Source organism: Peromyscus californicus, unplaced genomic scaffold (assembly GCF_007827085.1).
Source record: "Peromyscus californicus insignis strain IS unplaced genomic scaffold, ASM782708v3 Scaffold_1__1_contigs__length_55948999, whole genome shotgun sequence".
NCBI lineage: Eukaryota > Metazoa > Chordata > Mammalia > Rodentia > Cricetidae > Peromyscus > Peromyscus californicus.
The window spans coordinates 752,368-768,220 of NW_026294492.1; the positions used below are offsets into that span (position 1 = coordinate 752,368).

Genomic DNA, 15,853 nt, shown 5'->3' on the forward strand with positions numbered 1-15,853 from the left:
AATGTTTGGAATAATTTTATATTTTCAGAAGCACCCTTCACTGAACTTCCCTCAGGGTATGCAACCTGTATAAAATGAAAAGCTATGAGTGAGAAAATGTACTCACTATGGAGTACTGCTACCTTCGCTGGCTTTCTCCACTAATGTGCTTGTTCTTGCCCAGAATTGAATTAGGACAACAATGTGTCTACTTACAAGTTTGTTTTTTTTTATTTAAAAAAAATCTTATGTTGTAGATTTACTCACATTACAGTCACGTAAATATTTGCATAAGCACTGATTTAATTCTCCTGAGGGTAAACTAATTAATGTCCCTTAAAGTTGCTAAATTAATTTATATGGTTTTATCTAACAGAGTAAGTGGATTTTTTTGAGTAGTGTTAGAGTCTTCCCAAATAATGATGTCAGTAGCATGCAGGTAATATTGACAGTGGGGACCACATGAGTGTGGTGCTCATCTGGCTGGATCCTCAGCTATGTTGGGGGAAAGTGCCACATGCTTCCTCTAGGCCTGGAATATTTCCATTTTTCCTGTGGTAATTATGCTGACAGAAACCAAATGGTGAAAACAGTATGATTTGTGAATGAATATTCAGCCCAAAGTCAGACTGAAGTAGAGGGTTTCAGTTGGACAGTCCCTATGTCTTCATATAATTTTCAATTCTCCAGTGACATAGCTGTCATTGCTATCCCTCTAAAATGATAATAAAGTAGCTGCTGGTTAGGAGGTTAAATGACTTAACATAGACACTCTCTGATGGCTGAATGGTCACTGACTGGGTAATCCCTTGTATTAGGAGATAGTAAACCCCAACAGCTTTGCTCAGTGAATTGGAAATGTCAGAAAACTCTCTAAATGGGATAGGAAGGGGAAAAATCAACCCTTTGGATATTTTTAGGTAGGGGTGGGTAGCAAATCTCAAAAGCATTTTGTGCTTCAATCCCTCAAATCTACATGAAGCAATCCCCAGCGGGAGGGGAGAGGGGAATGGGAGAAACAAACGTCGTTTTATTCTATAAAAGAATTATAGAGGGTAGATGGAGGAAGCCCATCCAAGCTCTTGGCCAAGTCAGCTGGCCCCATGGGACAAGAGCTCCACATAGCAGGGGCATCCAGGACAAGAGTCTTCACAGTGTAGGACAATGTCATGGTGGCCACGATGACCAGCCACACCATTAAGTAGACATGACAGCTGTTTCCATTGATAATTAAGGGCAACAAAAGAAAGAGGCTATGATTAGTTTCTGAGTAATTTGAAAGCCTTGGTTACGTATTGTACAGCATCAGCAAGAAGGAGTGAAATCGAAAGCACAAGACATCAACAGCTTAGAAGCCAGGCCATGAAAGCAGGGTTTTCATGTTTGACGTAGTTCAACACCTGTCCATTTCTAGAGACAAACAGGTTAGGTTCATTCACTTGCAGCATGCTCAAAATGGACAGCCCTGTATGAAATAAAGATGTAAAGAGCTACAAGCAGCCTAGACAACATGTTAAATAGAAAGATAAAAATTTACCTTACATAATAGAATGGTGTTGGACAAAATTAAATGTTTTAAAAAATTCATCTTTTATCTGCAATAGCCAAAGCAATTTTTAAAGCGAGATAGAAAAGATGGTATGGAACAATGAGGAATTACTCTGTGTCTCAGTGGAATTGGCTGCAGGTTAATAACTCAGAGCTGTAAGTTCTCAGCATAATTGTCCTGCTTACCAGCCAGGGACATGAAACAACTTATTTACATTCCTTATCCAACAGTTTCCCCAGTTATATGTCAGAGATAATAAATCTTGACTGGAATATCCCACCGGGCCACAGTGAACACAGGATAGCTTACTTACGTAAGTGCCTTGAAGCCTCTGAAGCACGTTAAATTTAAAAGATAAAAATCATACTACTAATATTAGACAGCTTTTTGTTGCCATAGTAATGCACACAATATGGTAAGTGAATTTATACCTAAATATTTATGTATGTTTGCTGGGCCTAGGATTTATATCTTGGCATTGCTACTAATTTCCAATAACAGTTTTTACTTTGCCTACATCAGAAACATTAAGGTTTAATGAATTAACCTTGCATGAAGCTTGAAGCTCCCGGATCAGAGACAGGTAGTTAATAACCTGCAGAACTTCCAGTACCAGGTTCCCCAGTGTGTGGGCCCAGCAGGGCTCAGGGTCCCCTCACCTGCAGAGGCCTGAGCTTCAGATGGGACCTTGTGCACGAAACAGGACACCCACCCATGTCCCCAAAGGATGGACTTCATCTCAGTAAAGTCAACATGTCCTCCCTAGGGGAAGGAGGTCAAGTCTCTGTTCCAGGAGTTTGGAGCTACACAAGTGACTTCTAGAGAGAAGAAATTCTGTAAATGTTCCTAAATGACTGTCACCAGCTTCCTGAAGTGGTTACGGCACAACCAGCCTTCATCCTAAGGGCCAATTATAGGCATTTACAAAAACTTGACAGTGCAGAAAAGTCAAAATATTCACTAAGCTGTAGTTCTCAACATGTCTTTTCAGAATTTTGAAATGGGTTCTAGAAGGACCTAAAGATTCTTATTATGGGAAATTTGGAAAGAGCTAAAAAAAAAAATATCTTTCAATCAAGGACAGTTTGTTTCTGAGTTCCTTCAGGAAGGGGGGGGGGATGGAGAAATATAGGGGTCAGCATCCTTTGCAGTGAGGTGTCCTAATGAGGAAGAAGTAGGGTCTAGTCTGAAAGGAACCTCATCATCCATTCTCCATCCTCTATCTCCCAAACCCTCAGAGATCCTGAAAGATGGGGTTGGAAGGCTGAGACCCTCAGCCCTGCTTTCACTCTGCTCAACTTCATTGACAGAATATTTATTTCTGACTTGCAAATGGGAATCCAAAAGGTGATGTTTCAGCTATTCATGTTTTCAAACACCATTAAAATGTGTTAAAAGTAAGGTTGTAAAATCATTTTAACAACATCATGTAGCATTAGTGGAAAAATTATGTGGTAAAGGCCCTTGTGCCTATAGAAAATATTAGCAGTCAGTTAGGCAGATATATTCTATTACTTGTAAAAGTTTATCTGGAAAGAACTGAATTAAGTAAAGTTTGCAGAGTGTAGACAAGAATGAATCCAGTGTAGAATTGCTGCATCATCCTGTTATCCCATGAAAACCCTAAAAGATACCAACATAGTGTGTCTTATAGTAAAATATACTGCTCTACCAAAAGCCACATATGGCCAGACAAGTCAGAACGCCATCAAGTGCCGTTGTTTGGAGGAGCAAGGATATGTGATTTAGAAATCTTTAGTCTCTTCTCACATGAATGCCTGCTTATTTTCCTCTTTGCAATGCACCCTTGAAGTCTGGAATCAGTGGGCCTAGTCTCTGCTTGTGTTGATTCTGCATCACCAGATGAAGTTACAGTCAGGGCCAGTGACTGACACATGAAGCCACTTTCTAAATAATCTAGCTAGATGATAGCTCAGAGTGTTAAGCTGAGTACCCCTTCTCTCTGTTTGAGGTCTTATCCCTTCCATGAGAGGGGTACTATGAAAGCATTGTAGCAGGAAAGAAAAGTTGTACTTCCTGTATGAGGGAACCTTTCACATGAGGAAATGATATCACAGAGAACCTGGTTTGCAAAATCAGGAATTCTTTTTTTGTAAGGATAGCAATAATTAAATGCAGGTCTGCAGTGTAATACAGTGTTTTTTTTTTTTTATCCAAAATACGTCCTTTCTGTTTCCTCAGTCTTTCTCTCTTCCCTTCTCAAGAGCCTGGGGGACTCTGTGTTTCCTCACAAATCCACCAGACAAGGAGAATGGTGTGGCTGTGCAGCTTCTCAGCAGTGTGCACGGATGCTTAGTCCTGGGTCACCTGAGACTCCACTGCTCACAAGTGTCGGTAGAAGCTGAGGTGGCTACCTCACTTGCCCCACTAGAGAGTCTTTTCTGATGCACCAATGTCACTTTACTTAGAAATTAAAACCAAGGTCACTGAGCTTCATCTGAAACACAGCAAGGCCAAGGACCTCTGTCTTGGTGAGCTTGGCGGGTGTTGTATCTTTACCCAGATTTCAGCCCTGAACACTAAGTCAGGGACCTGCAGAGCTCAATAGACCCTCACTTTTGTCAGAATACTGTTGATCAGGTAGACCTAAGATTCTGAACTTTGCATTTATATTCTGTTATGGATATGTGACTATATGTCAAATAGCTGTTTATGTCAACTGTTTCCTACTCAAGCAATGTGGATATCAGGATAACTACTTGAAAGGTTGTTATATTCAGAATTCAGAATTCACAGCCAGGTTTTAGAGATATAACTAATAAAAAGTGAAAAGAACCATGCAGAATGTGACAAATACTTTGCTGATAATTTTCTGCAAGGAGAAATTCAAAGACTCCTCTTGTTTGCTTTTCCACTGGATTAGAGGTATCTACACCAAAATCACAAGGGGAGGGACTACTGTGCAGGCTAGAACCAGGCTGGTTATGGGCTATCAAGTCTGACTACTGGCTCAGCCTCAAGGTGGGACTTTGCTGAGCACACATGCTCCTCTCTGAGCATGTAGCCTGTCCCTTCTCTCCCAGGGCCTGCTGGATAGCAGACCAGGGTACACTGGGTGAGCAAAAGCTGACAGGATGCAGTGTTAGGTGAGTGAAGGTTGAGGGCCCAGGTACATGGCTACTGAGTCTTTTTTCCAGATAGGAAGAAATACTTCTGGTCTGGGTCTCAGCTAAGCCTTTAAGAAGAGTTTAGGAATCCTGGGGAAAGGGAATAAAGAGAGAGACCTGTTTTTTAAACAGTCTGATTTTAGGGAGTTTTAGATGTACAGAAAAAGCAGACAATAAAAGGCAGCCACAACCTACCTGACTCCCTCCATTTGGGTCACTTTGCATCAGTGTGACATGTTGTTATAGCAAAGGAAGTAGTGTTAAGACATTAGCAGTAACCAAAGTCTTTGAGGCCTATTGTGACTTCCAGCAATGCTCAGGTAGTGCATTTGCCCCAAGTCCAATGATGAAATGTCTCTTACCAACAAATCTTAGCCCTTCTACCTCCTCTGTATCTCTGTTGAGGTCTCTTCCCTGAATCCATCACAGTGACTGAGATAATGAAGGGCAGGGCATGATTTATGCACAACACAAGATGGGAACATCAGTCACTTTCAGCAACTCAGGGGCTAGAATGGAGTTGGGGTCATCCTCATGGGACAGGCATGACCTCCTGATAGGAAAACTAAGACAGAAGGAAATTAGGTGCCCAGAAAATACCCTGAATATGGCAGGGAAGGAGCACCACCTCCTCCCGCCCTTACCTTAGAACACAGCTCAGAAAGCAGGCTATTCTGCCACATACTAATGACAAGCTAATGAAGAAGATGCATTTGATACCACAGGATATCAGAACATAATGTCCTCAATGTGATAATCAAGTCACTGTTAGAATGATTAAAATATAACCACAATCTAAAATGTCCAGCATAAAGTTCAGGCTTACAAAAATGATGAATCTACACACTGAAATTCTAAGCTACCATTTAAATTTTATTTCTGAAAAAAAATTAATGGCATGGGAAATGCTTATTTTACAAACCACATTTTGAAAAGGCAAATTATGAATATGTATAACGCATATTTAAACATCACGTCCGCTATTAAGGGAGCATGTCTCTGAATAATGTGTTTAATCATTTCTTTGTGTTTCTTTTTTAATTCTCTCAAAATAATCAGCTCTTCTCTAATAGGAAAGTTGAGCATAGGGCCTGCCCATGTGTGATTTATTTTTGGCTGGTAATACCAACAGCCCTGGGGCTCTACCCTGAGAGGCATCTGCATCTCCCTTACCCAGGTGAACAGTATGATAGGTCAAAAGGACAGGAGCAGCTCCAGGTTCAGTGAGCATTGTCTTTGAGTTAGGACAATACTGTCTTGGGAACCCTGAGCACCATGGCCTTGGGGAGGGGTACAAAAGTCTTAGATATTTTGAATCTGAAAGATGCAGCAAACCACCATCAGACCAAAAGACCAACCACCATCTGCTGATCCCAGAAGCCAGGCCAGGCCTGCATGTTGACCCAAAGCCAAGCTTCATGTCAACACTTTAATCCTACTTGTTTTCTATTAAGGTGTATTTTTCTTGTATTTTTTTGTTGTTCAATTCCAGCAGAAGCTGGCTCTGGAGCAATGATATGTTAAATGGTAACACATCAATGTTGTTTCCATGTCAAACTCACTGTTGGCTAGTGCTCTGGCTTCAGTAGCTTTGCATCTAAGTACCTTGGCAGCACTTTGTGTGGCGGGATGATTGCTAAGAAGCCACCAGCTGATTAAATACATGTGGATTCATTGCCTCAAAGATAACACAGAAAATCCCTGTTTAAGTTTACTGACTGCAAGGCTAAGTGCATGGTCAACAGAAGAGACCCAAATCTCTCACACTGCTGATAATTATGTACATTTTTACCAAAAACATTTTAACTCAGAGATCATATATGTGAGTGTAAATTAGAAATCATAACACATCACTCAAAAATGAATAGTTATGAGCTATGATATGACAAGCCATCCAAAAACATATTCAGATAAATTGATTAGGTAAATTTTCCATTCATTTCTGAAGCAGAAATGTCTAGGAAGTTTAGTCCGGAGTAACAGACAGCTGGTCAACAGTGTGTCTGCTTGATTGTCACACTATCTCACATGCATACTCTTCTTACATTTCTGCATTTAAACTAAAATTTAATTGACAGATAATCCAAAAATGGATCCCTAAATTTATATTTTAGAGTATAAAGTTCTCATATTGCTAGTGTGTATCTCAATAAAGTATCCTTTGTATCCCCGTTGAACACTAGAGGAGGACACAGACTCGGAATCCACACCAGACTATAAAGTTCATTGTCACCCAGGGCAAGGAAAGTCCAGTATCTAAGCTGAGACATATGGAATTGCTCCATAGTGGTAAGCACTGGAGCACTTAGCTGAAGGACCTTCCCCTTCCTACACAAATGCATCTGTTTATCTCCCACAGGTAAGCACATTGGATTGGGGACGAGCAGAACGTGCCTATAACCTCTGTGAGGTGCTGTTTAAAGTTCACAAGGTGGGTATCCTTGACATTTGGACACTTTCATAGATAAGATACCCTTCAGATAACAGACTGGGAGGCGCAGTACGTTCATTGAGGAGTATTTTGAGATAGTAAAGTAACTTGAACCTTTCTTGTTTCACTAGCTGTTCCAGCCCAGTCCAGTCCATGATAAAAGCTATTGATTATTGAGGTGGATGGATGGATGGATGGTGGTGGTGGTGGTGGTGGTGGTGTGTGTGTATGTGTGTGTGTGTAAGTAAGTGCCCACACCCTTGAATATGCAAAGGCAAGGAAAGTATGCTAGGTTTCTTGTTTTTTTTTTCCACCTTATTCCCTTGAAACAGAGTCTTTCACTGAACCTGGAGGTAGGCCAATAACAGGCTCCAGCAATCCTCCTCTCTCTGCCCCTAAGTGTGCTGGGGTTACAAATGCAGAGGATCATCCTGGCTTTTCTGCACAGATGGGGGATTTGAACTCAGGTCCTCACACTTGTGCACTCTTACCTGCTAAGCAACCATCTCAGCCCTGTTGAGGAATATTTTAGTATTCAAATTCAAATTTGTGACCTAAAAGGATTTCTTATTTAATCCTGGACTGGATAGGCCAGAATAATGAGTAAAGCGATTCTAACCAATTATAGGAAAGTATTCAAAGATAATGAAGGGGAGGGGTATCCACAGCAGTCCCATGAAGCTGTCAGAATTGTCCAGTGTACTGCACAGTTCCCATGTAGCAGATCCACAGGCAGGAAGTCAGTTTTCCTTAGTGGGAAGGTGTCATTACTGACAAGGACTCAGTGTAAGGGAGTCTTACCTGGAGAGAGTCTTTGTGAGTCTTTCCTGTTTCCACTGCTGTGCTGACCTGCTGGGAATAATGAACAGGACCTATAAATGCATAGCCCACCAAGGTGAGCCACTGAACACATAGGATTTCACTGAGATTCAGGATCTTGGTTCTTTTAGTTATGTTGTTGGAAGTTTTGTCTTTTGTTTGTTTTGTTGGTATTTTTTTTAAACTGGAGTCTATGCAGCCCAGGCTGGTCTCAAATTCAGTCTCTACTTGAGGGTGGCCTCTGTCAACCAAGAGCTGGGAAGATGATGGCAGGCAGTGGGGAAAAGCCTGCTGGACATGCTGCCACCACATCCTTCATGTCCCTGTGAGACAGACTGTAGTTTCCAGTTCTGCAAGGCCAGGGTGCTGCACTGCAAGGATTCTCAACCTTTTCTGTATTGTGGTCATCTGGAGGGAGCTTCACCAAAGGCAAAGGATCTAATTTTATTTTACATGCTGTGAGATGTGACTCAGACATCTGAGTTCTCTTTACATAAAGGTTCCTGGGAATGTTGCTATGTGGCCAGATCTGTGAATTACCACTCAGCATTTCATAGTCTATTCTGAAACAATTCTTTATAAATAAACTGTAATTTATTCACCAATTATGTAGAGTTATTAGATATCAAGCGAGATGTATCTTAGTGATCGGAGTTCCTGTCATTTTAGCACTATTAGCAAGACAGTTTAAATACATAGTTGCTGTGATAAATCTATTAATAAAGATGTTAGTGGTCTTCATTTATACCTCTTAGCTCAGTTTCCTAAGTACTGTCTCTCTCCCCAGTCAGGTTTATTCATTCAGTTATGAACTCCTTCACTACAATTTATGGTTGAAAAGAGAAAGAACAAGAGCACACTTTTGTCTCTGCATTAGAGACCTATTATTGAATAATATTTCACCTCAAAACTCAGGTGTTAGAACAGTAGCTACCATCCTGAAGCCCTGGGCCTGAACTCCTCCTTAGAAGTGCACCCAGGCTGTCTGGGAATCATTGTAGGCAAAAAGCTCCGTGGGCTTTTCTCAGTTTGTTGGGTTTATGCTAAACAAGAGTCTCAAAGTTTTTGTCTTTAAAAGTAAAATATAAAAAATAGTAGTTATCATTCTTTTAGGAGGAAAAGCTAACCTCTGGTAATCAGAATCTGGGCATAGCTTATGTACAATATTTTTGTGAGTCATTTCTGTAGCTGTGTATGAGAAGGAGCCTGTTCCAGAAGACTCCTCTCAGTGTTCCCTGTTGCCTGCTTCCAAACGCTTCATATGGAAGCAGTAACAACTGATGGCATCCAGGTCCCTGTAGCTAACCTTGACAGGAGGAAATCCTGAGAGGGTGTGGCTGCTCCAAAACAAGCACATCATTGGAAGGTGTTGTTTGGCGGGGACTGGTCAGTCTGTGAGATTATCAGGATCATCTAGTGCGTTCCTTCTTTTCGTTTGCTCCAGCTGTTGTTCTGAAATTGTTACTAAAGCACTTGCCCCATTTGGTGGTTGTGAGGAAGAGGTGACCTCCACCAGACAAGGCAAATGCAACCCTCTTCCCAAACGGTGGGCTGTGGTCTGCAGTCTGGGCTCAACCTTCCAATCCTGACCCATTTCCAATCCACACTATTTTTCAGTTCTGGCTTTCGGACAACTACTGGCTGCAGGCAAACTTGTATCTGGGTCTCCAAGATTTTGACTGTGAAGACCCCAGATCATACTGCTTCAGTGTCCTGGCCAGCCATGGGAAGAGCCACATCTTCAGTGTGGAGCTGGGCAGTGAGCTGGCCGTGTGGGAAAAGTCATTCCAAAGAGCAACTTTCATGGAAGTTCAGAGAATTGGGGTGAGTATGTTATGGGATTCACACTTTTCTCACTATCAGCTTTTGGGCAGCACCTGACACCTAGAGGATGGAGTATAAATAAGGGTTTTATTTCAGGAAAGTGAACCATGAGAGGTGAACGTTTTTCATCTGAGTCACCATGTCAAGGCAATCTTCCATGATGAGCAGGGCCTTCATTAATAAGGGGCGCTGTCTGTCATAGGGTCATGCATCTCGTTCATATGTGCATTCATGTTTACTGTGAGGAAAGGGCCAAATCTCTTTCTACTGTGGGACTCACCTGCCACTGTAGGAGGAGTATGCAGGCTACAGAGCAGTCACCTCAGAGACAGCTCTGAATCACCTGAATGTGCAATATTTTAAGACACTAATGGCCTTTCCTCTCAGACTTAATAGTCCAAAGGAGAATATGATACAGCAATGTGTCTGAATTGCTTCTCTGTTCTTGAAGACAGCAAATAAATCATCCACAAATTTAAATGTGTATCCACTGAGCAGATAAGAAAGGATGCGTTATGGTTTATGTTATCATAAATATGGGCCTCTTCACAGGATATGTCCTGCTGAAGAAAAGAATGACAGAAAATAAATGAAGCAATGCATCAGACAAGGTCTGTCTCCTTGTCAAGAGTCTGGGCTCATGACTAGCCTGGTGATGATAACTCTAAGAGTGTGAGCATAGAAACTAAAGAATTACTTCATTTCCAGTATGAAAAGATTCTGTTTACTTACCTGTAACTTGACTACCAACATACACATGGGCTTTGTGATGGGATGAGCTGTCACTGGGAAATGATCATTCCTGAGAATTCATTATATGTGAAGTTTGTTAGACCATTAAATGCCCTAACATCTAGATGTCCACAGAAACTGAATGTTTTGCTCCACCCAGCCCCTGAGATCTTCCCCTGAACTAGTCCCTGTGCATGGTATGGGGTAACTTGCTTCTTGATCCTCCCTAGCATCTTGGAGCTGAGACACCAGGTCACTTTTTGTAGAATATTACATTGGAAGGAAAACCCACAATGTTGACTCTCCTTCAAGCACTTCCTGGATGTGATGACTTGTTGCCACCTAGAAATCATCTATACAGAGAGTCCATGCCACCAGAAGGCAACTTTATGATGCCCATTATAGGGAGGGGACTTTGGAGCTATTTTTGCTCTGAGGACAGCAGCACACATTCTGCTTCCAACATGAGAGTAGGAGACACAAGGATGGTACCCATCTGGTTGCCATGGCCACTGCTCTACAGAGCTCAGGTCAGGCACCTGAGACAATGTAATCAGGTGAATACAGTCTCCCTGAAAGACAAGTGACAGGCAACCATGAGATGTCCTGAGATAAAGAGGAAGCTCCATCATAGAACTTAGAAGGAAGCTGGTAGCCATTCTTCTCATGGTGGGCACTGTGAGTGATTCAGTCTGATAGATAAGTGTGTCTGCAGTGTTGATAGACAGGAGAACTTCTTTCACAACGGTCAATAAGTCCTACTTTATATTTAGAACTGTCATTTTCTAAAAGAGGATAGAAGTGGCTGAGGGATTAGAGCAATAACAGTCACAACATCTATTCTCCAGAAGTTGACAGTGTTCACACAAGAGAACAGGAGGAGTCCTTCCTTGTAGGAAAAATCAGAGAATCAAGGTGTGAGCTGATGAACCTTGGTGGGGGGTGGGGAGGGAGGAAAAGAGAGGGGGAAGGGAAGGAGAGAGGGGGAAGAAAGAGGGAAATGGAGGGAGACAGAAAGAGAAAGAAAGGGAGAGAGAGGGAGATGGGGGAGACAGAAAGAGGAGGGGGAGAGAGGGAGATGGCGGGAGAGAGAAAGAGAAGGAGAGAGAGAGGGAGGGAGGGAAGGAGAGAGAGTATTGAGATTAAGATTGGAAGAGAGGAAGCAAATTCTGAAGAAAATACTGTTAGCATCCAGTACTGAGCTTGTACGGGTCTTTCACGGTTGATGAAGGGAGGAGTGAGTGTGTCCCAGAAACTCTGGAGAGTCTGAAGGCTCCATTCTTCTTTTTTTATTATTACAAAATTTTCTATTCATTTTACATATCAACCACATATCGCCCCCTCCTCCCTCTTCCTGCCCCCAGCCTTCCCCCACAACCTACCCCGTTCCTACTTCCCCCAAGTCAAGGTCTGCCATGGGAGTCAGCAGAGCCTGGTACATTCACTCAGTTGAGGCAGGTCCAAGTCCCTCCCCACTGCGCCAAGGCTGCACAAGGTGTCATACCATAGGCACTGGGCTCCAAAAAGCCTGCACGTGCACCAAGGATGGATCCCAATCCCCCTGTCTGTCCCCCTCCACCAAACAGTTCAAGCTAAACAACTGTCTCACCTATCCAGAGGGCCTAGTCCAGTCCTATGGGGGCTCCACAGCTATTGGTCCACAGTTCATGGGTTTCCACTAGTGTGGCTGGTCGTCTCTGTACATTTTCCCATCATGATCTCGACGTCCCCTGCCCACAGAATTCTTCCTCTCTCTCATTGATTGGATTCCTGCATTTGCTTCCATCAGTCACTGGATGAAAGCTCTATGATGACAGTTAGGTTATTCACTAATCCCGTCACTGGAGTAGACCAGTCCAGGCACCCTCTCAGCCATTGCCAGTAGTCCAAGGTGGGGTCATCCTTGTGGATTCCTGGGAACTTCCCCAGCACCCTGCCTCTGCCTATTCCCATGATGTCTTCATTTATCATGGTGTCTCTTTCCTTGCTCTCCCACTCTGTCCCTGTTATGGCTTGAACCTCCTATTTTCTTATGTTCTCATCCCCCATTTTTTGCCCTCCATTACCTACCCCCACACCCAGTCCGCTCATGTAGATCTCATCTATTTCTCCTTCGCTGGGCTAACTATGTGTCCCTCTTAGGGTTCTCCTTGTTAGCTAGCTTCTCTGGAGCTGTGGGTTGCAGTCTGGTTATCCTCTGCCTTACATCTAGTATCCACTTATAAGTGAGTACATACCATGTTTGTCTTCTGAGTTTGGGTTACTTCACCCAGGATGATATTTTCTAGTTCCATCCATTTGCCTGTAAATTTCATGATATGGTTGTTTTTTACTGCTGAGTATTACTTCATTGTGTATATATGCCACATTTTCTTTATCCATTCTTATTTGATACTTCCTTCTAGAGACCTATGAACGTCCCTGGAGCTATTCTCAAGGCTCTGTTCAGGAAGCGACTTACAGTCCTTGTATTCTTGTGGTCCCTCTAGGAAACAGATAGACAGGAGAGAGGATGCCTTTCTGATTTCAGGCAAGATCAATCCTGGACTTTCACTTCTTCTTCCTCCTTCAGTAACTTGTTCAAAGTAGTTCTCCAAACTGCAGCATGATTCCTGAAAATGGAGGGTTCTAACATAGGCATATCAAAGAGCTGTCCTAGAAGCTGTGCTACTGTCCATGCATACTTTTCCACACACCACACTTGATTTTTAAATGTGCTGTGTGTAACTATTGATTTCCTTTCATCTTCTTTTCATAAGCACATAAGGGCTCTATGACTTTTCCATGGCCACCTACAAATTATATAATAGTGTCATAGTCTAAGAGTTTTTAAGCTATATGTACTGTACTGAGACATACAGCCTCCCTGGAGACAGAATGAAATTATAGGAAAGCACCTTGTGACTAGCATATTTCAGACACAATAAATAGCAACCTACTTTGTTGGTTAGCAAAGCCATATTTATTTCATCCATCTCCCATCTCCACTTTTTCTTGTTTCACTGGTTTTATGTTTACTGACTTTGGATCTTGTTCCAACTCAAGGTTCTCCAATTTAAATCTGGATGATGTGCATGATTGTAGTGTTGATAACAAGGTTCTTCTTCCCTGGGGCAGCTGTGAGCTCATCTTCCTGCATGCATTAGCTAATAGATCACCTCTAGAGAAAGACATCTGAATGATGCTTTTTGTGCCTCATGGACTCTCCTTCAAACTCAGGACACATTTCTACAGATAAGCTCCTCATGTATTGCCCATGTGGCCAAGGCATTGTGCAGAAAAACCCTAAGATGTCAGAACAAAAAAGTCAGTGCTTCTCTATTGAACAGTCTCTTCAAGCTGCATTGTCCTATGCAATATTGTTTTAAATAATGTCTATATCACAGATATCAAAATTATTAAAGTTTCAGTGTTACTCAGAAACATGTAACTTTTTCCATGGGTCTACTTGCTCCATTACTGCCTCCCAAACTCACACTCAAATGCCAAGATTGTAGTGGATAGCTTTCAAGCTGTTTTGACATATATAGCAGAATATTTTTTATTTAAATATGTACTTTATGCATATTTTTCTGCAGCATGAAATATTTTTATGCATTTTCCACATCAATTCCTCTAAAGTTTTGTTTATGCCATCAGTATTGGGTTAGCAATTAAAATGGAAATAAAATATCTTTTTCATAATAACATAGAGCCAGCAACTTTAAAATACCTATCTAATAGGTTTTGATTAGCTACAAGTAACAGGACTCATTCTGCCATCAACAGTAAGAAGAAAAAATGGCCCCAGTAACTCCACCCTGCTAAGCTTCACACTTGGATATATTTGTTGGGTAACTACCCTCCTGGTTACAGACCATTCCTCAGAAACAAAATGTTTTCTTTTGAATGCTTAGTGGACAAGAAGACATAGTCAGTGATTAAATTGAGGTCTCTTCTTCAGACTGATTCTGACAGCTTGAAACGGGAATTCATCAGACCACATGGCTATACAGGGAACACCATCTGCTAAAGGGTCTCTGTCACTAGCCTCTGCTCTGGGAACTAGGAAGACATCAGTTCCTCTGAAGCATAGTGGGAGAGGGATGGAAGCACCTCAGTTATGAGCCCTATGGGAAGAGAGGACTTGGGCATAGATGTCAGACAACCAGACCACTGCAGACTTTCTGAAGGACAAGGAGATCTGAGTATAAGAGAAACTCTGTTCTCCCCGGAGATTATTAAAGCACATGCCATCTCAGATTCAGTGGGAAAACAGTGCTATGTCTTCATTTTTATATCTCCTGTATGTTCAAGCTCTGTGGTTATGTTCCAAGGCCCCCAGTGGATTAAAAATAACCCTTGGATTATTGAATCCTACATACGGTGTTTATTTGTGCATGTCTACCTATGGTAAGGTATAATTTGTAGAAATTAGCAATCACATGGATACATGCAAAAACATGTAGCTTGACAATGTAGTAGGTTATGTGAAGGAGACCCATTTCTCTTACACTATCTTCTATACTGCCTTCATTCATCCCTCTGTTAGTGATGAAGTAAGATGATGCAATGCCAACCTGATGAAAGGGAAGGAGGTGCCAACATAGCCATTGTGACATGTGAGCTACCACACACACACACACACAAAAAAAAAAAAAAACCATAAACTGTAGGAATGAGAAATATGACACTTCAACAGTAACCCGAGGACCATTCTGACTTCTAAGTAACTGATGAGGAGGGTAGTACACACAGTGTGGACATGCTGGGCAAGGAGAGGACTCATCCTCTATCGCACTGAGGGAGATGAAACAGGAATTCACTACACCACTCAGAACAGTACATTTAAACTCATGAATTTTTTTTTCAGGTATTTTCCATTTAATATTTTCCAACCACAGTGAGTACAGGTAACTAAGGCTATGGAAAAGAAATCTGAAAAGAAGGAGGGAATTATTTTCAAATGGTGTGTGAGCAATTTAAGAAGTGAGTATGAGCTAGATGAGTGCAAGGTAACTAGCCAGTAAGGACACTGTTTCATTGAGTGACCAGGGACTGCAGGTGAGAAGCATGGTGTGGAGACTCAGGCCCGAGAGGTTTGTCTGAACAGTGCTGCTCTCACCTAGCTGCAGGCCTTCATTCATAGTTTTGGAGGTACCTGTGCGCACAGCCTCTCTCAGCATCAGAGCCCTTGCGATGGAATTTGTTCCCTAAACCACCACCACCATCCCTCTACAGCAGATGAAACAAGTTAATCTCCAGATCTCCTTGCTAGAGATTACCTTTCTCACCTTTGAATGGACAGAGGGTAGCTGGAGCCTCTGAGATGCCTGCGCTGGACAGTAAGCAGCAAGGCTCACAGTACAGGAAGATCAAAGCCTTGGTTTTGACATTTGATGCTCTGATATC

The 15,853-nt window shown here is 42.1% G+C and overlaps 1 protein-coding gene across 3 annotated transcripts in view; it reads left to right on the forward strand.

The window, feature by feature from the left end:
• The window catches only part of Sntg2 (syntrophin gamma 2), a 199,415-nt gene that overhangs the window by 140,701 nt on the left and 42,861 nt on the right, over positions 1-15,853 (forward strand). For all 3 annotated transcript variants that reach the window (XM_052745735.1, XM_052745733.1, XM_052745734.1), the window contains exons 13-14: positions 7,016-7,087; positions 9,524-9,730. In XM_052745735.1, coding sequence (XP_052601695.1) covers positions 7,016-7,087; positions 9,524-9,730 — 279 coding nt within the window. The remainder of the gene's footprint in view (positions 1-7,015; positions 7,088-9,523; positions 9,731-15,853) is intronic.